This window comes from Gymnogyps californianus, chromosome 1 (assembly GCF_018139145.2).
Source record: "Gymnogyps californianus isolate 813 chromosome 1, ASM1813914v2, whole genome shotgun sequence".
Lineage (NCBI taxonomy): Eukaryota > Metazoa > Chordata > Aves > Accipitriformes > Cathartidae > Gymnogyps > Gymnogyps californianus.
In genome coordinates, this window is record NC_059471.1 from 71,264,766 (window position 1) to 71,288,625 (window position 23,860).

Sequence of the window (23,860 nt, forward strand, 5' to 3'; positions counted from 1 at the left end):
GAGAAGGAGAGATATAAAAATATATTTACTGGAGAGTTCCTGGGCAAGATGTTCTCTAACCTGTGCTGATGTGCTGTAACTTGAGATGGCAGAAAGGAAAACATGGAAACGTGGAAGATGCCAAAATCCCATTTCCTCTGCGTGAATTAGGTAGTGGTTGGATAGGTTGCTGTTTCTGGTGCCCTTTGTCACACTTCAGCAACCACTTTGATGTAACGTGATTAAGCAAGACTGTAGTTTGAATAGTGGATAAACTGGTTAATGCTAACATGTTTTGGTGGGGTTGAACTTTTTTGGTGTGTGAAGTTTTTGTTGCTGCTTTTTTTCCTGAAGCCATTGTAGTACTACAAGAACAACTATTTTCCTCTCACCATTTTCTCCCTAATAATTGTCTTTGTTAATTCTTGTGCATGATTTGGAAGCAAATAGTAGTCTATCAAAATGAAAGCAATAATCCACACATCATTAGAACTATTCCAGCTGTGTCAAATTAATGAAATTGCTGTAGATTGCTTTTGTTTGTTAGGCTTTCTTTTGCAAGAGGCTCGTCTCAATATCCTTATTTTTAAAAAAATGCATTTTTAATGCTGTCATGGTCTGTATATTCTACATTCTGAAAAGCAGAAACCTTTGCTGCCTTTCCTGAGGCTCTTGGGGTCATCCTGCTGAGCAGTGGAGGGACGGGACTCAGAGAGGCTGTGGGATTAGGCCCACAGTCTGTGACACAAATTATATCGTGGCCAGAGTCAAACAAGTTAATACACAAGTTTCTGTGCTGCTTAATGAGAGGATAAGGCTTGGAACAATGGACTTATTGGGATTAATGGCAATTAAGTTAATTGCCATAAAAAGCAAAGTAAAGCTGAGGTGTTTGATAACTACAAATGCCATTTCTTGCAAATATATTTATGTGCCATACAATTTTACTGGAACATACAGTAACTATTACTTCTTTTTTTATAGGAAGGTCACTAAAATCTCTGGTATAGGTTTCTTGTACTTCTTATTTCCATCTCTTTCAGGATGCAAGAATATCCATTGCATTCCTCAAATGTAGCGAGGAAATTGGCCAGAGCAGAACATGCGATTTAAAAGCTTTAGTGCCGGTGTCAGTAAGGTTTCAAAAGTATGATACGTTTCTCCAGGCTCTAACCACCTCGGTTTCTTTTCTTCGTGTCTAACTGTGAATTGCCAATGAGGACGGCTTTGCTTCATATGAAGGCAAAGAAGGTTTTTAACACTGATCTAAACTGAATGGAAACTGTTTGAAGTATCTTGAATCGTAAATGTCACTTCAGTCCGCATTAATTCCTTCAGAGAGGGAATTTGAGAATGCTGTAAACCTTGAGCAACAAGGAGGATGTGACTAGAAAGAACCTCTTTTTATTGCATCTGCCCGGCAAAAGGCAGGGTTTAGATTATCTCTGTGTGTCACTTGTGACAGATGATTGCCTAGCCTGTTTTTAAGGATTTCCAGTAATGGAAATAACAGGATCCATACCAGTACTTTACTGTCCTATCATTGAAAAGTCTTTCTGAAGTCTAACTTGAATCTTCCGTGCTGCTTTTTGAGTCTGTTACTTCTTGTCCTACCCAGCACTGTTGAATAGATCAGATGTTCTCTCTTTCTTTAGAGCACCCATTTGTGTATTTGGAGGTTGGTATGCATCTCCTTTCTCTTTTCTTCTTTAAACCGCACTGCCCTAGTTCAGCCAGGTTTTTCTTATTGGTCCTGATTTTAGTGCTTCTGGTCACTCTTCTCTGGACGTTCATCACTTATCCCATCCGGCTGCAGGCGTGGGGTGGTGGGATACAGGATTGCCCCCGACGCCTTGCCAGTGCTGACCAGGGCAGGAGCAGCATGACCATCTCTGCAGCAACTCCAGGACTGCTGTGCTGCATCTTGGTGGCCATGGACTTCTGCAGCCCAGCGCGGTCCTCCTCTTCCTCCTGTGAGCACGAGGCTGTTGGCTCATGTTCAACTTGTGATCCCATGTAACCCCTAGGTCTTTTCTTTTTGCTGAATGGCTGCCAGTGGAGTTGATCTTCATGCTGCATTTGTGCAGCTTATGATACACAGCTGAAAATACTTGTAATGCCTTTTTTCCCACACCATCCCTTAAGTTTATGAATATCAATCTGAATCTGATCCTGTTCTTCTGCTTATTAGCCTCTACCAGCCTCACGTTGTGTGCAAGTTTAATAACAACAATCTCTTGATCCATTGTGCAGATTACCGATGAAGATGTTGAACAAAAGCTAGTCCAGGACAGAACCCCAAGGAGGTCCTCTTGATACAGCCTTCCAATTTACTAGGGAGCCTTTGAGGGCTGCTTTGTGGGGCAGTCTTTTTCAACTGGCTTGGTACAACAGTTTTTCACTTCGATCCAGTTTTATTAGTTTCATGTGAGGAAATATCAAGACTTTTCTTAAATTTTGGCTAAAACATCCATTGCATCTGCTCCATCTACGAGTCCAGTGTTCCTGCTACGTAAGGGAATGATGTTCAGTTTACACGTGTCCTGACAAGTCCATGTTGGCTCTTCTCAGATAACTTCTCCTGGCTTGCTTATGAGAAGCCTTTCTTGCCACGTGAATTTAGCAGTTCTTCGAATAAACAAGATGTATATCATTGGATGTGTTATTTCCAAAATCTGTAACTTTCTGGAGTCTGAATAGCAAGAAGAGGCTAGTAATAGGTCTCTAAAAGCAAGAGGTCAACCAATCTGTTTAGATTTTAGATAGGCAGCAAGTGACTCAGCAGAGCTAAAATCTTGCCAAGTTGACTTCTGTTAGATTTAAAGCAGAGAAAAACATTTGACAGTGAAGACATAATTTTAAGTGTTCTGATACTTTTAGGCATTTTGTTAGTCTTGTGTGTTATTTCCTTTAATTTAAAACTCTTGGAAGGTAACATAGGGGTCACACACAAGGAGTTATCACAGTTCAGACTTGCCGTTCACTTTGAAGTGCTGGAGTTGGAGGCAGTCCAGGATCCTGTAGCATGCAAGTCGAGAACTGCGCTTGGAAAGAATTGCTGAGTTTTCTGAAAAGTAGGGAACAAGGCAATTGCATCTTCTCACCTTTTATTCTTCTGATGCATGTATGAACACTCGATAAACATTATTTTTACATAATGATAGCATTCCTTTTTTTTCTTAGGTACAGCTCAGTACGCTGCATTTGCTTAAAAACCAAACCAACATGGAAATTGTTAAGTTAGAGGAGAAAATTTCAAACAGGCTGGGCCGCAGGTAGAAAGGTTGCATTTCTCTTCAGCATTGGAGGTATTGTGAAACTCAAAATGGATGCTGTGGGACCTGGTGACGTGGGGTAGTCGCTGCATCTTTGCTGTATCGTGTTTAAACACTTGCCTGTCATGTTTTAGGAGCTAATTTTGTTTGTGGGTTTTTTGGAGTTACAGGGTTTGGGTTTTTTTAACCAGCTCTAGTTTTGTTTGTTTGGCTATATTTATGAAGGGAAGCAATTGCTTTAAGCCCTAGAATTTGCCTGCCTAACAGGAAATATTTTCATGGTGTGCCACTTTCTAATAAAACCTCTTGTTTGAGCCCACAGCGGTAGGTGCTGACGGCATTTCATCCCCATGCTACCGTTTTTCTGTCCGGGATCCCTCCCGCCAGCAGGCTGGCCCCTGTTTCGGCACTTGTCTCTGGGGCAGCCCTGGCTGCAGTGTGGTCTCTGCGGTGGCCCTGTGTGACCCTGTGTCCTGAGTCACGGAGGACAGGCAGTTCCAGGGATGTTGGGGTTGGCAGCCTTCCCCCAGTACGGGGTGAGGGAGTTCGACACAATGCTTGGCGAATTTACTTAGTTTCAGATACAGGAAACGTCATTCTTCATCTTAAAAACCTGTGGCTTCTTGTCTGAAAGGCCCCACACCTGGAGCCTGCAGCCCTAAGAGAGGCAGCAAAATCCTGAGAACTCAGAAACTGCAGATTTTGGAGCATTAGAAACAGTCAGCTCTTAAATAACGGACAATCTCTGCCTCAACAGAGGTCCCACTCTTCTATATAATGCCTCTTTCCACATAAAGGTATAGAAATTTTAACAGCTGAGTAGATCCAGGGAGGGTCTTACCTTCTCAGCACAATAGCAGGAGAGCACAGCTCTACCCGGACCTGACTGCAGATGCTATCAGCAGCATTCATCTGTGCTGTGCAGAAATGGAAAATATTTTAGTGGTGAGTTAACTAGGAGGCATATCCTGATCCAGCTTTGTCACAATAGCAGATCGCTGCGGGCACTTATCAGAGTTGCTCTCGCTGTGGAATTTTAACTTGGGAGCAACCTTTTTGTCTTCCTTCACAAAGAGGGTTTCTCTTTGTTCTTTGTGAAAAACAGGAGACTATTTGTCTGTTTTCCTTGGATAATATTATTAAGGAAGATAATGCTTGAGAAGGAAACAGCAGCCCAACGCTGGTCGAGTGCATTCTGTCTTTTCTGCTGGTCGCAGATACAGATCCTCCGTCTCAGGTCTCGATTTGTTCTGGATTGTCTGCCTCCGTGTTTCACATGGCTTTGGTTTTCTCTATGGATTAAACTGAAATTAAAAAAAAACCCAAAATTGATTTACTTACTGAAGCAGAGGCTTCATCTGTCTCAACTTATTTTTAAATAGCAGGGCTGGGGTAGTGGGAAGGTGTCTGCAGAAGAGGAGGGTGAAGGAAGGAGTGGAGAGGGGATTTACAGCACCAAGGTACCACTCCCTGTTATGCTTCAGCCCACGCTTTAAATTCTTTCAATGGAACGAAGTCAAGCTTTTTTTTTCTTTTTTTTTTTTCCCTAAGGTGAATCATGTTTGGAAAAATTTACTTGTAGTAAAGAAAATGATAGAATTTAAGCTCTAATGCTTCTGGAGCTGCTGTTGGTGAGCTAATAGCCATGGCCTGTTTATAATGTAATTGCATAGCTCTCTAAATTACTGCAGACTTCTTCATTAAAAAAGGAGGAGAAAAAAAAAATCCCCAAAGCCAAGTCTGTATAACCATAGCTCAGTAATGAAAGCTTCATTTATGTAAACTTTTTCTCTCCACATAAATGTGGATGGGTGACTGGAAGGAAGCCAAGTCCAAACTGAATGTAGCTGGTGCTGTTATTCGCAACTGAGTCTGTAAGTGACCTGAAACTGTTTTGCATTTTGCAACTGTTCTGAGGGCTCTCAGAGGCTGATACCTCTGCAAGTCAGGGATGCGATGATGTAAATGCCACCATCGTTAACTCTTCTATTACTGACCGCTTTGGAAGTACTCATCGAGCAAATACATTACTTCTGGGTGCAGGTGCAAATCCCTGGGGTGATGTTGGTAATGCTACTGGGAAGGGAAACAAGGAACATAAAGCTAATCTCCGTTGCTCAATGTATGTTCATCAGATGAAAGATTTAGTTATCTCCTGGGCATTGAAATCTGTAACTCTGAGGCTGGAAAGCAGCCATAGAAAATGCATGGTTAAATAATAATTAAAACCGCCCCCAGCAAAGCAGCTGATTTCAATTAGTGTCCTTTCCTTTCCTAGTCACTACAGAGTTGCTTTTGACCTTATTGTTAAACAAGCAAGTATTGATAATGATTCTCTTTTGCATTTCAAAGTCATCTGTCTGTTCACATAGGCAGTGAAGATTGCTGTGCACGGTGCTTTTATTCTGTATTCCTCGCTCTTGGTGAGGCTAATAAGAAAAGTGAAACTTGCGCTGGATGTCCTGGCTTTCGGGGTCTTGTGATTCGCTCTTACTGCTTTCTCTTAAGGGATCTTGAAGCCAGAGCGCAGAATGAATTCTTTCGGGCCTTCTTCAGATTGCCCAGGAAGGAGAAGCTGCATGAAGTTGTAGAGTGTTCTCTCTGGACGCCGTTTAGTCGCTGTCACACAGCGGGAAGGATGTATACTTCAGACAGTTATATCTGTTTTGCCAGCAAAGAAAATGGCTGCTGCAATGTTATCATCCCACTTAGAGAGGTAGAGTTGTTTGTTTGTTTCATTTCGGGTCCTTATCTGCCTTTTTCTGCCGTAAGCATCCACTGTCACTTGACTTATCTGCAAACTATCGTTTGATGAAAAAGAGTAGGATGCTTGTGTATCATGCCTACAGGATTGTTGTAAAGCTTGTTCTGGGACTCATTAGGGCATGAGTTCCTAAAAATATGAGTGATTCAACACGATCCTCAAAGCGAAGTATGGACAGGTAATGCAGCAGGACAGAGCACTGCAAAACCAGAGTCTTGCTCGGTCCAAGACTCGGACAGAGCTCCCCTCCCAGCTCCACAAATGCATACGTCCAGCTTGATGTTGATGGAGACTTCAGCTTGGACCCATTTTAGCAATATAAAAGCATCCTTGCCTGGTATCAGCACTTAGAAGTGTTGAAGCTCTCCCTCCATAGACAAACTCTAGCAAACCTGTGGATACTTTGCAAAGCTGTAGGGCAGAGAGAAAAAGGGGATGTTCTGGATGCAGTGATGAGCTGCCAGAGTTCCATGAAATCAGAGACTTATTTAAATGGAGGGAGAGCGCATGGGAAGGTGGTGGGAGTAGAAGAGGAGAAGGAAGCTGTCAGCAAACACCTGCCTGATCTGCTGTGGATACAAGGCTGTTATGATCTCTTAATTAAAGCTTTCCTTTCATCCTCGACTAATAACAGAGTAACATCCAAATGATATCCTGAATGTAGCAACTTACCTTCCACTGTTACAGAAACAGAAAACAATAAAAGAACAGTGTTATAATCAGAAACAACGAAACAACTGTTTTCCCCTGTCTTCAAAAGTGTGGAAGTAAATTTCCTCCTCCATCCCCCAGAATTTGATCAAGTTGATCCTTTTCTAAATTTTGTTTTAATCATACTTCCCTTTCTTATCTTTCCCCTCAGTCCACTCTCCAGAAGTGGGCTGCAAAGTCATTTAAAAAAAAAAAAAAAGAAGAGGCAGCTGGGATACTTTTTGGTGCCTGCTTTGAGCTTCTAAAGAGACCATGAACTTCAGGTGGTAGGATGTGTCTGATCAAGGAAAGCCAATATGAATAACCATGTTTAAAGCATGTGTGCATATGAATGCTGTGTTTGTACATTTTGGTACATGTAGAATATTTGAAGGTCTTTCTGTGGATGTGGTGCATAATGTGTTTTCTATAATGTTTCTGGAAAAGGTAATCACTATAGAGAAGATGGAGGACACAAGCCTTCTCCCTAATCCCATCATTGTTAGCATAAGGAGCAAGACAGCCTTTCAGTTCATTGAGCTGAAGGACCGGGATACTTTGGTGGAGAACCTGCTCCAGAGGCTAAAAGAAGTGAACTCCAGCAACCCAGTGCACTGTAACAACTTCCAAAATAAGAACCAGGTACTGAACTTCTGGGTTTTTTGGGGATTATAAATTCAGTGTGTTTGTCCATTGGGCTGTTGTCCTGCCTTCCTCAGGGGGCTGATCTTGGGCCAGTGCTGTCTGATGCCTTCTTTAAAGACCTGCCTGATGGGATGCAGCGCATCCGCAGCGTGGTTGTGATTGACACACTGCGGGGAGCAGTCAATATGGTGGGGGCAGGGCTGCCCTTCACGGAGACCTCGACGATCTGGAGGAATGGGCTGACAGAGACCTCATGGAGTTTAACAAAAGCAAATGCGAAGCCTGGCAGAGTAACCCCATGCAACAGGAGGGGCTGGGGGCAGGCTGGCTGGCTGGTGAGCAGCCATGTGGAAAAGGCAGGGGGGGTCATGGTGGACAACAGGTTGAGCTTATAAGTCAGAAGTGTGCTCCTATAGCGAAGAGGGCCAACAGCATATGGGGTTGTACTAGCAGGATTGTAACCAGCCAGTCAAGGGATGTTGCTATTCCCTTTTATTCAGCACTTCTGAGGCTGATCAGGAGTACTGTGTCCAGTTTTGACTCTACCCCACCACACACGAAAAGCATTGACAAATTGGAGTAAGTCTAGTGGGGGGCTACAAGATGGTCAGGGGCTGGAGCACATGCTTTATGAGGAGAGGTTGAGGGAGCAGGACTTGCTCAGCCTGTCTTCCACTAGCTAATGGGGAGTTACAGAGAAGATGGAGCCAGACTCTTCTTGGAGGTGCCAGCTGAAAGATGAGCGACAACAGTCCCTAGATGCAGCAAGGGAAAATCCAAATAGATAAAAAGAGGAAGATTTCCCCTCAAGGATGGGCAGAGCTGGACCAGGCTGCCCAGAGGGGCTGTGGACTCCCCTTCCTTGGAGCTACTCAACTCGGCTGGACACAGCCTCCAGCAACCTGGTCTGAGGGGCCCTGCTTTGAGCAGGAGATTGAAAAAGGTGGTCCCCTCCAACCTAAATTGTTCTCTGATTCTGTTTTTCAAGTCCTAACTGAAGTAGAAGATTGGTGGCTTGTCATCAAGGACACTTAGAATTCACTAACAACTTCTGTTTTAAAGTAACAACCCTTTTCCTGACATACAAATGAATGATAATTTGTGTAAAGTCTTGAGGAAGGCCTTTCCTCCTGAAAGATGTGAAAGGTTTTGATGCGAAAGGCAAAGGCTAACCTAGCTCTGTGTCTTGAAGACAGTTGAGGACGTAGTTCTTAGCCTCTTCTCAGTCGTTACCTCTTTGATTCTGCATTGCAGAACAGTCCTGCCTTTGGATTGACATGCGTGCTCACGGACGGTGAGCCTGCGCGTCTGGGAACAGAGGCTTCACAAGGCAAGGAGAGAAGCGAATGTGGAAAGGAGAGCAGTTACTTGCTCAACGCAGAAGCACTAAGGTCGGACTTTCATCAGTCAGGAATGGCGGGCCTTGATTTTGGAAAGGTATGTAACATTTGGGGGAAGTTGTAGGAGTTATTTGGTTTTGTTTTTTTTTTTTTAAAAGCTGGGGTGACATTCAAACAGATACTCATTTTTAGTAAAATGAACTCTGTATTGGCTGGAGAAGTTAGATATGGGATAATGGCTTTTCTATTTGCTTGGAGTTTTTTCTTCTCCCTCCCTCTCATTTCTTTCTGGTGAATATTTATAATTTTTCTCCCTGTGTGGTGAATTGCATATGCAAAATGAGGAAAGTTGTAGTCCTTTGAGCAGACTTCCTATTTCCATTGGTAATGGAAATACCTGGCGGAATTTCTAATATGTGAAATGTTTCTGTTTACCAGTTCTCACATGCACATGATTTGTTCTTTTAAAATACATCTTCTTGTTCCCAGTCTAGGGAGCAAATCAAAGAGAGCCTGTGGGATGACCATTTTGTAGAATATGGCAGAACCGTGTGCATGTTTCGCACTGAGAAGATCAGAAAACTTGTTGCTATGGGAATCCCTGAATCCTTAAGAGGCAAACTCTGGCTGCTCTTCTCAGGTGGGCACGCTTAGAAATGTTGGCTGTAGGCATCATCTGATTCTGAACATGGCAAAACATTTAGGCAAGAAATCTCCCAAGGGCAATTAAATGTTGTTTACGTGGAGCTTATGATACTGCTTGCAGAAGAGAGATGATCTGAACTGAACTAGTAAGTGCAAGGAAGTACCTAGGTAGATCTGTAAAAATTTTATCTCAGGATGACATGACATGATGTGCAGAAGAATTGAAATAACATCTTCTTCATCTGTGTAATTTAAAATTAACGTCATGTTTTCATGAAATAATGTTCATCTTCAAGCAACAATTAGATTGTAGCATAAATTTGATTTAACCCTAGACAAACCAAATTATTGCAAAATAATGACATCTTAAAGTCAGCAGTCCTGCTCCTGCTTCTTGTTGAATGTTGGCAGGGGTAATAGAAACTAGAGATGGAAAAAACAACTCGTTTCATCCACAGATCTGGCAGAGCCAGAATGTGCCTACAATACGATCTCAGGTTTAGTCTTTAATCCAGTATATGACATGTTCAAACATTTGTAAAAAGTGGAGTTTTTCCTCCTTGGAGGGTGTGAACAGTGCAGAGTACGTTTCTCCCAGTAATACTTTCTGCTGGGGAAGTTTTGTGCTCAATGTCAATATTAAGGTGTTTTGAATGATGTCGTGTCATATAAGCTTTGCTAATATTTATTTTGTTTTCAAGACACATATTCTGCTAGGACTTTATTTCTTTTAGGTCTGGAGATTTCACTAAATTCACAGACCTTGGGGAAAACCATCTTGCTTACATCCTTTCGAGCAGTAATTCCGACAACACTTAAGTTTAGCATTGTCCTAATCCACTTGCGTCTTCCTCTTTCTCTCTTCCTGCTGCCTTCAGACGCCGTGACGGATCTCGCCTCGCATCCTGGTTACTACGTACATTTGGTGGAGGCGTCCATGGGCAAGTGCTGTATGGCGACGGAGGAGATCGAGCGTGACCTCCACCGCTCGCTGCCCGAGCACCCTGCCTTCCAGAGCGAGACGGGGATAGCTGCCCTGAGAAGGGTGCTCACGGCGTACGCACACAGGAACCCCAAAATAGGATACTGCCAGGTGAAAAACTCCCGGCGGGATAACGCTCACTGCTTTTTTTCCTTCTTTCCACTCTCTCAGTTTTATCGTTCTCTTGGGAGTATTTTTAATGGTAGTTTTGATAAATAATGTCCTTTTAGTTATGAAAAATACCTAATTTTAGATATTAAATGTCATTTACTCTGGAAAACAAGTGCATAGGCTTAACAAAAGGTTCTGGCTTAACAAAAGTATTCCCTCAGCATTTTGGAAACTGCATTTAGAGTTAAAGGAGGGGAAAAATATGTTTCTGATGCTTCTGTTTGTTCAAAAATACATTTCTTGCACAATACTTGGAGACAGTGCAAAGTAAACTGGCCTGCACAGATGAGATTCACGTAGAGCACTGGGGCAGAGGTTTAATGAACTAAAGTTCTGCCCCTTTCTTTCAAAACTGATGACAAATTATGAAGGTACTTTGCCCAGCTGGCTGGCTAAAATAATAACTTTACCTTCTGTGCAGCTCCCTGAATTCTGATTTAACATCAGACTGGTCCAGATACAAGAAGGGGGGGAAAGCAGCCCCAAAACATCTTGCACTATCAGTTACCTACTTTGTATCTGGGCAAATCCAGTACTGTGCTTTTCTCCATTGTTTCCTATAGCTCTTATGAAAATCAGTATACATAAGCTTGAAAAACTTGTTATGCCTTTGGGTTGCAATTATGTATTCGCTGCCTATTACCTTTCTCTTGCTGGTTTTTTTTTTTTAGTTGTTTACATCATGTTAGGCTACTTTTCTTTCTTTAAAAATAGCCACAATTTAGCTTTTGTCAGTAGGATTTGCTGTCACTAACAAATCCCATTTTCTTCTTCGCCCTTTTAAGTCTATGAATATTTTGACCTCCGTGTTGCTGTTGTATGCCAAAGAGGAAGAAGCCTTTTGGCTGCTGGTTGCTGTGTGTGAGCGAATGCTGCCGGATTACTTCAACCACCGAGTGATAGGTGAGCTCGTGTCTCTCTTCTTGCTAACTGCGAAGGGGCAGCTGAATGGCACTGGCGTGAGTAAAATGCTCAAGGTCTTCTGAGGTCCAGACCCCACGGGTGAGGTGGTCCATCGACTTGTGCAGTGTGCAGGGACAGCAGCGGTGGCTGCTCAGGTTCCAGCTAGGGTTGGTTTTGGTTTGAAGGGTTTGAACTGCAAGAACTATAAATATGTGCTCGACTTTACAGTTTGTCTTTTTTTTTCCTGTTGGTCAGGAGGCAGTGGCTTTTGCCTGTGAGGTAAAAATAGAAGAGCTTGCATGTCTTGGTTAGAAGTGTTCAGTATTAGAGACTCGAGCTGTTTAAGATGAACCTAGGAAAGATCTGCTAGGGTAGCTATTTCTGATCTGACCTGTCTGCATTGCCTGGCTGCTGGGGTAACACAGGCTTGCATCTAAACTGGCCCTTTGTAATGAGGGCTGATACAAAACCCTCTGAATGTGAGATGCTGCATTAAGAAATAAGCCCTGTCCCTCTGCAGTGCGTGCCTTGTACTGCCTGTGCTATGTCTCCTGTTCTTTGCAATGCAACTATTTTTAAGACTGTTGTGCAAATGTCTGCCTAATGCACAGAAAGAGGGGGGCTGAGCAGCTTGACGCAGTAATTGCAGGTATGCGTACAAGAAAGAGTATTTGTTCCTTGCAGTCACTTTACTTCCTCCTCTTACAGAAATGTTTGATAGCTTTTCCTTCTTTGGTGCTAACCTTACTCTTTAGCTACAGTGTCTGCCGTTACACCATCACCATAGCAAAGGGAGGGATCAGGGTCAGTTGTGAGGAGGTGGGGATAGGAGGAAATCCCTTGCAGTAGTGGTTCTGGGAGCTAGAAATGGTGTGGGCACTCTTGTGCTGCCTGGGGAGCAGGAAGAGACATTTGAGAGGATTTCCAATCTTTTGCTTGGAGGATGGGATTGTCATGCCTCCCTCCTGACACTGTGCCGCTGCACAGTTATGTCTTGTCACTGAACTGGCAGGTAAGGTAAGTTAAAGCAGAGTTATTCCAAAGTTAGCTGGATGCTTAGGATGTTTTGTGGTGCTTTGAATGCCATTGGTATTTTCAGCTAGTGGATTGGGCACTGTAATTGTCCTGCTTGTCAGAATTTTGGTTCTTGTCTCCAAATGTGACTTTAGACTGCTATCTTGATGACTTACTTCCATGTTTGTCTGTCTCCTTCCTTGATTAAAAAAGAAACACAGCTTTATCTGTCCTTGTGCATTTCTAGATATCATCAGCCTGCCTTGAGTTACTGATTACTTTAGTGCTTGCTGGGTTATTGCCCCTAAGTAGCATTCTCCACACTCAAACAAACTTGAGTTGTCCCACTTGGCCAGCCATATCACTGCCCTGAGTTGTAGTTAATTTTGGGTTTGTATCTTGCCTGTCACTCACCATGGCTACAGCCCACATTGTTTGAGTGCTGACAGTCTTGGTTGTCCTGTCTCTCTGTTTTCCTGTCCTCTGTACCCAAAGGAAACAGTACCGTGACTCACCACAGTGCAAAGAACCAGGGGCTTCAGATTAGAAGTTCCCCTGCTCCCCCTAGTCGAACGGCAGCAGTGTAGTTTTGCAGCATGGTTGCTTCACTGAGCAGTTACTTCTGCAGCTTTGATTTACCCTAGACCTTAGTGTGCCCAAATCAGTGCTACTGATCTTCTCCACCCTGCCCCTCCTCTGGTTCCTGTTGCTTGAGTTAGTATTCTTGGCTTCGCATTTCAGTTGACCTTCTTCTTTGATTTGCAACCAGCTCTTGTCTAAACTTTGTATTGTTTCTTCCTGCATAACACTTCCAAGACCCAACTTTTCCTCTTTGTCCACACTGCCAACACTGTTGTCCAGATTTTGATCTCTCTATAACTTTGGTGATCTCTGATCTTGGTACTCGTCACTGTGCTTTTCCTCTTCAGTGTCAGCCAGTAATCTCTACAGTCAAAACAGCTACTGAATTAATGGCCTTGGTTATAACAGGCCATCTTAACTCCATCTTCTCTTGGGCCTTTTCTTTATGACATTCAAAATCTTTTATTTATTTATTTATTTATTATTTTTGCTTTCAAAACTTAGGCGATTCAGACCTACTCAACCTTTTCACTTTCATCACATGACCATCTCCCTCCTTCAGCCTTGCCAGCTATGACCGCTCTGTCTTTTCACAAGCCTTTTCATCATTTCACTGCTTGCAAATGGGAAAAGCCTGCAGGCAGGGCTTGCCCCCCCGTTATCTCCTCCTTCAGGAATTCCCGCTGTCCTTCTCCCTTCTGCAGTGCATAGAGGAAATTATAAGCAGATAGCTGCAGCATAGAAACAAGTTGTACTTGGGTCAAGAGTGGTGGCAAGGATCATGCATATCCTATTCTCATATTACCATGACTTTACCATCCTCTGCATAATCCAGCAGGCCATCTTACCCCATTTTATCTGTTAGACTGTCATCATCTTGATATTATAATTCTTGAAACACTGAAAACCTAGTTTCATTTCTCTTATTTGCCTTCTCAGTCTTGGAGATGTCATTTAGTTTGCATCTTGGGTCATCATTTTTTAAATGGATACCCTGGTAATTTCCTAGCTTGTCATGGTTTCATGCTGTAATACATTAGAGATTCAGTTGCTCAGATTTCATGGTTTCTGGGAGCCTAATGAAAAGGTGGGCATAAAAGTCACTTTGAATACACCTGCTTGACTTTTGTCTACAGTGTCAATGCTTAATTATAATAAGATCGGCGAAAGATGTGGGCAGCATTGCACATTCCTTTTAAACCTCTGCTTTTGCCAGTGCTGCCTCTGAGTCTGGAATGATCTTTTTATATGTGTCTGCCTATCTGTCTCTGGCTTCCTTCAAATTCCCCTAAAACCAGCTTTATTTTTTGGGTCTATGTTAACTATGGCTATCAAATTGTTTGTATTAAGCTTGTTAAAAAACCAAACAAAAACTGCCCTCTGTTGAGTAACCCCAGTCTGTTTTCTCCTCTGTTTTCTTTACCCTTCTTATTTATGACCATCTGACGTGAGAAGGCTTTCTCTTCAAAGCGAAGCACCATGCTTGATGTGTTTCTCAAAAGCTCTTTGCATGTCCCTGGGCACTTATTTTTGATTTGTGGTGCTGTAATGTTTGTTCAGCCACCAGCAGAAGCTCTTTGTGGCTTGATGTGAAAAGTTCTAAGAGAGAAATGTCATAGCTGTTTTGTTTTGTTTTTTTTGTGATTCGGATGCAAAGCCAAAAGATGCTGGCTGTCTGCCACAAATTGTCCAGGTTATATTCTGCTTTTGGACAACACAGGCTTTGAGTGCTAAGGGTATCCATGTCTCAAGAATTTCATAGCAATTAAAGTTGTCTCCTAATGTTAGCAGAATATGGACTATGAGAAAGAAATGAAATAAATTGAAAGGAAAGACAAAATAATTGAAAAGCTAACTGTGTTTTGTATTCAGGAACATTCTTAACTTCTAGTGTCTTCCGTTAAAGTCCCTGATGTGGCAGATCTGGTTTGTAGACACAGGCCACTTCAGCGATACGAAACTATATTGATTCTACAATAGCTGATGACAAAGCAGGACTGAGCTAATAGCTAAAACAGAGCCCACATCTGCTCCTTTTGGAAAGACTGGGTGGGACAGCTAGGAAATCTTGTATCTGGGCATTGCAGAAATCTTTTGTTCTTTATATATATGCAAGTATATATTTATATCTGTGCATATATTTATGTGTAAATATTTTTCTTCCTGCTTAGTGTGTGTGCCATATCTGGATTTCCATCTTACATTTTCTCACTTAGAATGAAAGCTCTACTGCCCGCTTGCTCGAGTACATACACTGGAAAGGAATATGTACTGTCTTATTTTCATTGCATAGATCCCAAGTTGAACAGTAAAATGCCTTAAGATTGCTTTCGCTAGCACTTAATTATTATGTGCTCCTTTAGCCAAAAACAACAGCTGCTGCTGTTACTATTTCATTGCACCCTAAAGGCACTTAGGAGAATCAACACAGTCTTTTTGCAGAAAGTTGTACAGTAAGGATTACAGACATGAGAGTTGGGGCTGAGATCACAGCAGGAGGATAATGGGATTTTTCAGTGTAGATGTGCGCGTATCTTGTCAGTTTAAATTTTAAGAAAGTCTTGCAGTTGGTAGTTGACGGCTATCATTAGCTTTAAAGAATATTTTTTTCCTGTGTCAATCCTGGCTAAATACTGTTTCTTTATGACTTGCAGGTGCTCAGGTAGACCAGTCGGTGTTCGAAGAGCTTATAAAAGAGCAACTTCCAGAGCTGGCTGAACATATGAAGGATCTGACAACCTTAGCTTCCATCTCTCTTTCGTGGTTCCTTACCCTTTTCCTTAGTATCATGCCCCTGGAAAGTGCTGTGAATGTTGTGGACTGCTTCTTCTATGACGGGATCAAAGCCATCTTCCAGCTGGGCTTGGCCATACTGGAAGCCAATGCCGTGGATCTGTGTAACAGCAAGGATGATGGGCAGGCCCTGATGATCCTGAGCAGGTATGGCCACATAGGAGTGCTCCTTCTATCGCGGACCGTTCTGCCGTAAAACAAAGGCATTTGGGTGCCGTGGTGATGTTGATGGCGCTCCGTAGGCACCAGCGGGACCCTCCGTGTTACCTTGCTGCTGCTGCTGCTTTCGCAGTGTCTGCCTTAAACAATGGGCTTTGTACATCAGACGAGTAGATGTCCTGTGAAATTTCCTGGTAGCGCCGAGACATGCATCGACTGTGTCAATGCGCAATATTTACTGCTGCTCTTCGTGCCTTCCCTAGAGTGACGGGCTTCCTGCTCCAGACTTCAAGGAGACAGAAGTTTTCTTCCTTGGGCAGCATTTAGTCATTTGGCTGGCTTGCCGTTCCTCGGATGAGTAATCATGAAGGCATTTCTGAAAAGCCTAGCAGCCCAAAACCCAATTTATTTCTAAGTCTGAGCCATAAGACTTGTTTGCTTATTTATATTGAGAAGAGCACAGTGCAGAGTAATCTGTGTTGCTCGTATTTCTTCCCTTCAGGTTTTTAGAGCATGTCAAAAATGAGGAGAGCCCTCTGCCACCTATTGGTAATCACCATGCGTTCTTCAGTGACGACCAGGAAGCCTCTCCAGTGACTGAAATAGCTAACCTGATTCACGACTCCTATGAGGTAAAATGCTGCTCTGTGTCTACTAGTCAGTTAAGTTAGAATTTTAAAAAAGAAAAAGGTTAAAGTCAACATGGATGTTTTGAAAGTTAATTCACATCTTTACAGATTCCTTGACTAAGTGCTCAAGTGCACAAGGCTAGGTGTAGTATCAATACCTACACTGACAGATCAATTAGAGACTGGGTATGCTTTTTCTTCAAGGACTCACAATACTTTAAAAGTTGTATTTCCAGTAAATGAGAAATACAAATATCATAAAATACTATAAAAATAATAAACTCCTGTTCCTCCCTTGTAGAAATTTGGAGACCACTCTGTGGCACAGATAGAGCACATGCGCTACAAACACCGAATCCGTGTCCTGCAGAGCCACGAAGACACAACCAAGCAAAATGTGGTGAGTAGGGTATTGTTTCAACTGAGGTAGCTTAACATCTCCTCTCTGGAGGCAGACGGCTTTTGTTTTTTAAAAGGCACCACCAGATCTGGAAAAAAGGAAGAATGATTACTGACTCTGGAAAAAGCTTTTCCCTGGGATGCTGATGGGTTTGGTTTTTCTTTTGCAGCCACATGCATTATTTTCTAGGGTGGCTTTAACGTTAAGAACAACTGCAGGACCATCCAGCCCAGCGCCTTGTCTTTCACCGTGGCCCTAGGCAGATGCCTGGGGAAGACTGTAAGAGAGTGAGTGCGATGCGATGCTTCCCCGGCCTCCTGTGACCTGTAGCTTAGGGACTTCCCGTCTTTGTTTCTAATAGCCCTTGAGGGATTTCTCTTTCACGGATCTGTCCAACCAGTGAACCTAAAGAAGGGGGGAAAATTGCAAAGATTTTTCAATACTGCGGTTTTCAGCTGTACCACATAAATACAGTCCCTGCAGGGCTCGTGGGCCTGCCTGTGTCAGTGATGATGGGAGAAAAGATTGTCACTAACATGATTTTCTTTCTTTTTAAGCTCCGAGTTGTCATCCCAGATGTTTCGATTCTTCCTGAAGATTTAGAGGAATTGTATGACTTGTTCAAGGTTGGTCTCCCTGAAAAGTAGGGGATGCACCTATTTGAGGCTTCTGGACGTAACTTAGAGCTGTCGCTTTGCAGTGGCACCTCGGACCTCGTGTCCACTGCCTGGGCAGTACTATTCGGATGGGACCTTGTCATTTTGTCCTTTCTGTGGTTGCCCAGTTGTTACAGAGGAATAGTAATGTACTGGCCCTTCAAAGGAGAACTGCTTCAGAGTTTCCTTTCTAACTTGCTGCTTGGAAGTGGTCCATGAGAAATTAGGTTCTGGTAGCTTTCAGATGCAGAATAAATTAAATAATATGTAGCTCTGCTCACTGGGAGCTCTGCAGTACTTTTAAGTCCTGCTCTCTTAATGCTCTTTAAAGGCAGACTGTTTCCCATGGGGGAAAAAATCCCCACAAACTTGTGTCCTTGCTATTTGTTCCCAATTTTCTAATAGTTTTAATTTTTTTTAGAACTAAAAGCAGTTTCTACTTCAGTTCCTTTCTGTCAAGCTGATGTTTGAAAAAACTATTATAAAAGTTATTTGGTGATAGGGACATCTAAGCTTATACAACTATACTTGATTTAGAAGTCCAAGCATGTAATTATCATCCTTAATGGACCATTTCTTGTGTGTATTGTTCATAGCCATAAATACTAGGTACTGAGAATACAACTGCGGTGTCTTCTTTGTGTTACGTAGCTTTGTGGCTAAGACCAGCTGTATCCTCCCTCTGTTTAGTGGCTGTAAGATGATGCTGCTGGGGCTTGCTCTGCAGTGCTTCCCTCCCGCTCCTTGCTGCTCTGTTTTTGAGCTTTGACTGCCTTGCACTTCTCCCCTTTCCTCATTTCGTTTCTTGGTGGTGGTTCCTTTTTCTTTAGCTCCCTTGCTCCCCTGGAACAGCTCGTTCTGTTAGGACTCTCTGTTTTGCATCAGCCTGTCCCTAAGGGAAGACTAATAGGGACGGTATTCAAACAGAGAGGTCTGAGAGAGAATAAATGAGCAGGTCAAGCCTGTATTAACACTTGCCCTGGATTTTCTCCGACCCTCTGTACCTTTGGCTGGTTAGAGACATCCCGGGCCAGATGTGGCTACTAGAGTTTCAGTAGCCTGCAGTGGATTTCTTCCAAGAATCTGCTCAGTCTCCCTTCAAAATTATTAATTATCATTGGAAATCATGAGAGCGCTTGGCTGCTCTAATTAAAGATTCATACTTTGCTTTTTCTCACAGGAATGGTCTTGGTATCGTTATAACACCTCACGCAAAGAGGATTTTGAGCATTTCCAGCCTACTTTGATGTGAATGCCTTTTTCTGCTAGTTGCGCTCTCTCTGATACGGCACACCGCAATCCCCCCTCTCCCGCCTCTGATTTCTCCTAGAGGGAACATTTAATAAGGTGTTACTGGGAAATGACGAGTCCCGTCGTCGAGCGACACGACCCCAGCAGACCGTACGCCGAGCAGTACCGCATCGATGCCCAGCAGTTCGCTAACCTGTACCGGCTGGTCTCGCCCTGGACCTGCGGGGAGCACACCGACGTCCTCGCCCAAAGGACCTTCCGGCTCCTGGATGAGAACATGGACCGGCTGATTGAATTCAAGGGGCTCGCCAGCTGCTTAGGTATCGGCTCCCCTGTGGGGTGGAAGGTGGGCAGAGCCAGGGGGTGGCACGTGGGTGAGAGACAGATCTTAAAATGCCATACAGCTGGCAGGGGAGGATGCGGGCAGATCGTTTTCTTGGGCTTGTAATTAGCCTAACCAGTGACTTTTACTGATTTTTTGTGTTCCAATCACCTGAAGTCGATTAGATTTAAAAGACAGCCTAAGGACATGATTGAACATTGTATTAAAATACTTGCTTTCTCGGATAATAGTAATTTTGTTGAAAATATTTTATGAATTAAAATTATACTGGGGTCTGCGTGGAATGCTAGGAAATCCTCTCTACCGGACTGTTGCTCTCAGTATACCTTTGAAATCTCAGTATACCTCTTTGTAACTGCTTCTTGAAGACTTAATCTTACACAACCGACTGCTGCCTGCCTTATGTGTTGACAATAAGCAGAACAAAAAAAATCTGGCCAGCAGGGACTGAGAGCTGCACTAGGGTTGGTCTTGAGGCCATCAGCGGTTCTAATGACATGAGGCTGCCCGTCCCAAAACCTGGCTGAAGAAGAAAGTGCTCCATTTCAACTGTTGCCTGACCCCACGTGAAAAAAACTGAATCAATATTCAAAGCTTCAGTAAAAATCAGTAAATCCGTATTCTCGCCACTTAGGCTTTTTAGAATTTTTTTATGTGAACCAAGGCACCCTGTATTACATTGTTATTTGATTTTGATTCTTAGAGGGATACAACTTTAAATTTAAAAAAAAAAAAAAAGTTCTTCACAGTGTTTCAGTGCGTTTGAAAGTTTAGAATCTCGTTTCTACTGGTCATTGAAAATATGAATTATATTACATGTTGAAGTAGTTATCTATCTCCTTTGGGCTTATTCTATATAACAGCAGTAAGGGCTGAAGGGGAGCAATATTAAGAATATGATGACCCCAAAGGGAGTTTTCTGTCTCTCCCCTCTCACATCCCTGTTAATCTGTGGCAGCAAACAGCCTTTGCTAGATTCCCTGCCATCCTCCTCGATATTTTTAAATGATGCTGAAGCTCCACAGGGTTAGGTACTCCCCGTCTAACAAAGACTGAACCAGATGGCTCTCACCTGCTGTTCCTCGTTGACAGGCACAACTTAAAATATTTTGATGTAATATACTGGCCATATGTTTTCATGTATTGTCCATGCAAACAATTCTCTTTTGTGCACAGAGAGATGCCTGATTTATTTTAAACTGTGGAAGTAAATGCTCTGTTCCACTTCCTTCTTGTGCTTTTTTTTTCCTTGCAGATGTTATGTATAATGGAGAAATGAGTGAAAAGATAAAGTTACTATATAAGCTGCATATCCCACCGGGTAAGAAATCTGAAAGGGAATGAATACCTCAGGTTCCCCGAAAATCTCCTGCTTAAAGCTTTTGGGAAAAGGCTGCTTAATGAAGAACCCTATCTTGCTTCCTTCAGCTGGGAGCATATAGGATATGCATTTGTAATTACGCTCACCGCATTTTAAAAATTACTCCAGTCAAAACCTTTTTGGATTAAATTTATAGATATACAGTGTCAAGGCTCACATCTGCTGCATTCCGAGATCTTTTGCAGCCAATTATATGGTTACTTCTAGACAAAATACGAACTGAAGTAGCATTTTTGGATGGCTCGTACTCCATGTACAGTAGAAATCTCCTTATCTCATCTTGATCCAGTTTTGATTAGGTGACAAAATTCTGTGGTAGTTTCTCTGTGCAAAGTTTTTAATTAAATGTGCCATTCTTGGCAAACTTCCGACTCTCTCACTGCAGCACCAGTCTTACTTACATTAACATAATTTTACAGTATGATTTAATGAAGTAGTTTAAAAACATCTTTGCCCAATTATTTTGCTTTCTTCAAATATGTAAATTTTAAAAGCATGAATAACCATTACGCAGCATTCGAAGGATTAATCATTACATTTGTCACTTTTTTTTGGATAGCTCTCACAGAAAATGAACGAGACAGCCCGTCACCATTAAAGAATCCTTTGCTGTCAACTTCAAGACCACTAGTCATTGGAAAATCAAATGGTATGTCCAAAATGGTTCTCTAATGCGTGTGCATATGAGATAACCAACTTCCCATTTGTTAACCCTACTCTTATTATCTCTGCTCTCTGAGGTTTATTTTGACATGTCATTTTACTCCAGTGACTTGAAAATTAATTCTCCTTTTTGTGTCTGCTCCAAAAAAGGTGATGCAGTAGATTACCAAAAGCAGTTGAAGCAGATGCTGAAGGATCTAGCCAAAGAAAAGGACACTAAAACTGAAAAAGAATTGCCAAAAATGAGCCAGGTATGTACATTAGAGGCTGCAGTCTGTTTTTGAAGAAGTGGAGAGCACTCGAAAATGAAGTGATGGAGTACAACAGTTCAGCTCTTTCTGAGAAAGTGTAACTTCAGCCTGAGCTTAGATTCAGTCCTTTAGGTATCGAGGATTGGACTCCACTGATGCAGGGAGCAGGTGTTTAAAAACTCTCAGCTACCTTTCTAGCAGCTCCATCTCCTCAGACTGGCTGGTGAATAGAAGTTCAGACTCACCCTCACCTGCAGCATAACAGGCTGGAAAACAGGCTCACACAGGCTGGAAAAAGCCCTCCTCCTAAGCCCCAAAGAATTCCCAAGAATGCATATTGCTGTTCTGTCTTCCCCGACCTCCTCTCCACCAAACCGGTAACTTCTTTCTTAGTCTGTCACCAGCTGGGACTTGCCCTGTCTTAGCCAAATGCTGACTAGAACTGCATGAAGTAAGACAGCTGAAGGCTCTCATCATCTTATCATCTCCTCCCTAATGCCAGTAGAGCCTTGTGTATGTTGTTGGCGTAAAGAAATCTACTGGAGGGAAAAGGGTCCCGTATTAGTAAAACAAATGTACGGCGGCTGTGCAAAGGAAGATGGGACTACACCCAGAATCCCTTCTGTGCTGGCGTTGCTAAATAAAGTTTTAAATGGGTGGCATGTGCCTAACTGGTCAGCTCAGCAGAGCCACATAATCTCTCATAAAGGCATCACTTGACTGAACTTCCTGCAGTCCCTTCCACCCTGAATTAACCATCCTATGACTGTATGAAACTCGAGGGCTCACAAATTTTGTAATAGGATATGGAAGCATCCTCTCTAGCCTGATAATCATCTGTGATGGGTGAGCAAGGGAAGGAAGGAGAGAAAGGGGTTGGGCAGGGAAGATGTCTGAATTATATCAGAAGAAGAAAAAGAGCTGGGGAAAGCTGGGAGAGAAGCAGCAGAAGGGAAGTTGCTTGCAGGCCTGTGGCTACTTTGGTTGTAACTCATTCTGTGTTAACAGCCAGGTTTCCCACCAGTAACGGATTGTATCCCTTGCCTTGTATCTATCTCACTTGCCCTCTGGTCATCTGGGAAGTCCTGATCTCCTTCATCAAGGCAGCAAAATACTTTTCTGCTCTGTTTCCTTTTTTGATTTGCAGCACCAAGGTTTCCTAGCGTCAGTGGGGGTTGAAATCCCTTCGCTGCCTGCTTTTAAAAAAAAAAAGCTAGAAGTTATAAATGAGCATATAAATGTGCACAGCATTCTGCCTTCCTTTGCGGTACTGTGCCCTCGCCTGACTCCTACAGTTACCCATAGTCATGGCTGTTCAGTAGTTTGATTTTGGTTTTTCATCCTTTACAGAGGGAGTTCATTCAGTTCTGCAAAACCTTGTACAGCATGTTTCATGAAGATCCAGAGGAGAATGATTTGTATCAAGCCATTGCCACTGTGACCACACTGTTACTTCAGATTGGAGAAGTAGGACAAAGAAGCATCAGCCTGGGGAGCGGATCAGACGAGTTCACTGAGGACTTACAGCCCGAGGCCTCTGCTTCAGACCAGGATGCTGTTTTTACTGACACTGTGAAGACCCCTCACAAAGACTCTCAGCCTTCACCTGTGACTGAAGGGGACTGGACTGTCTCTTTTGAACATATTTTAGCATCCCTCTTGACTGAACAGTCTTTAGTTAACTTCTTTGAAAAACCCTTAGAACTGAAGCCAAAACTTGAGAATGCAAAGCTAAATCAATACAGTCTCAAAACAAACGGAATGAGCTGCCAGTCACGGGGTGAACATACAAAACTAAACACACAGTAGTAGCAAACCCGTCAAAAATGAAATGCACTGAAAATGATGCCAAAGCACATGCTGTAAAAGGCTTTCACTTAGTGGTGGACTTTTGATAAACAATTTGTTGGTCTGTGGTTTTCAGTTTAAGAGCTTTAAAAGCTAAAGGGTGTGTAGGTTTGTTTTGTGCCATTGATTTATTAATTATGTTCTTGTTCTGAATGTAAAAGGAAACATCTGTCTACAGTGTGAAGACACTGAAGCCCTCTTCCGCACTGGGAGAGTAGAGGCTGGCTCCAGTTGTCCTTTTTTTTTTTTTTTTAACAGGGGAAAACACTTCTCAGCTACTGTCCGCAGTTTGTTTGGGTTGCCTTTTTTGCACTAATACTGAAAACTGTTTCAATGCTGGTAATTGAAACTATTTTAATATATTTGATTGTATTCCAATTTGTATGTCTTGCTGAAATGTTAAGTGTATATGGACTGTGCTTCTGACGTTGGTCTGTGAAAACATGCACTTTTCAATAAACCCTTTTTGTACTAGACTTGCATTGACAGTATTTAT

At 42.7% G+C, this 23,860-nt stretch overlaps 1 protein-coding gene across 1 annotated transcript in view; it reads left to right on the forward strand.

The window, feature by feature from the left end:
* TBC1D8 (TBC1 domain family member 8) overlaps positions 1-23,840 on the forward strand; it is a 50,618-nt gene extending 26,778 nt beyond the window's left edge. Inside the window, exons 6-20 of the mRNA XM_050915590.1 lie at positions 5,763-5,970; positions 7,156-7,350; positions 8,608-8,790; positions 9,183-9,333; positions 10,217-10,431; positions 11,277-11,394; positions 15,645-15,930; positions 16,445-16,574; positions 16,873-16,971; positions 17,529-17,597; positions 18,958-19,198; positions 20,477-20,542; positions 21,162-21,251; positions 21,416-21,516; positions 22,867-23,840. Of these exons, the coding sequence (XP_050771547.1) occupies positions 5,763-5,970; positions 7,156-7,350; positions 8,608-8,790; positions 9,183-9,333; positions 10,217-10,431; positions 11,277-11,394; positions 15,645-15,930; positions 16,445-16,574; positions 16,873-16,971; positions 17,529-17,597; positions 18,958-19,198; positions 20,477-20,542; positions 21,162-21,251; positions 21,416-21,516; positions 22,867-23,325 (2,611 nt within the window). The 3' untranslated portion in view covers positions 23,326-23,840. The remainder of the gene's footprint in view (positions 1-5,762; positions 5,971-7,155; positions 7,351-8,607; positions 8,791-9,182; positions 9,334-10,216; positions 10,432-11,276; positions 11,395-15,644; positions 15,931-16,444; positions 16,575-16,872; positions 16,972-17,528; positions 17,598-18,957; positions 19,199-20,476; positions 20,543-21,161; positions 21,252-21,415; positions 21,517-22,866) is intronic.
* The last annotated feature ends 20 nt before the right edge of the window (positions 23,841-23,860 follow it).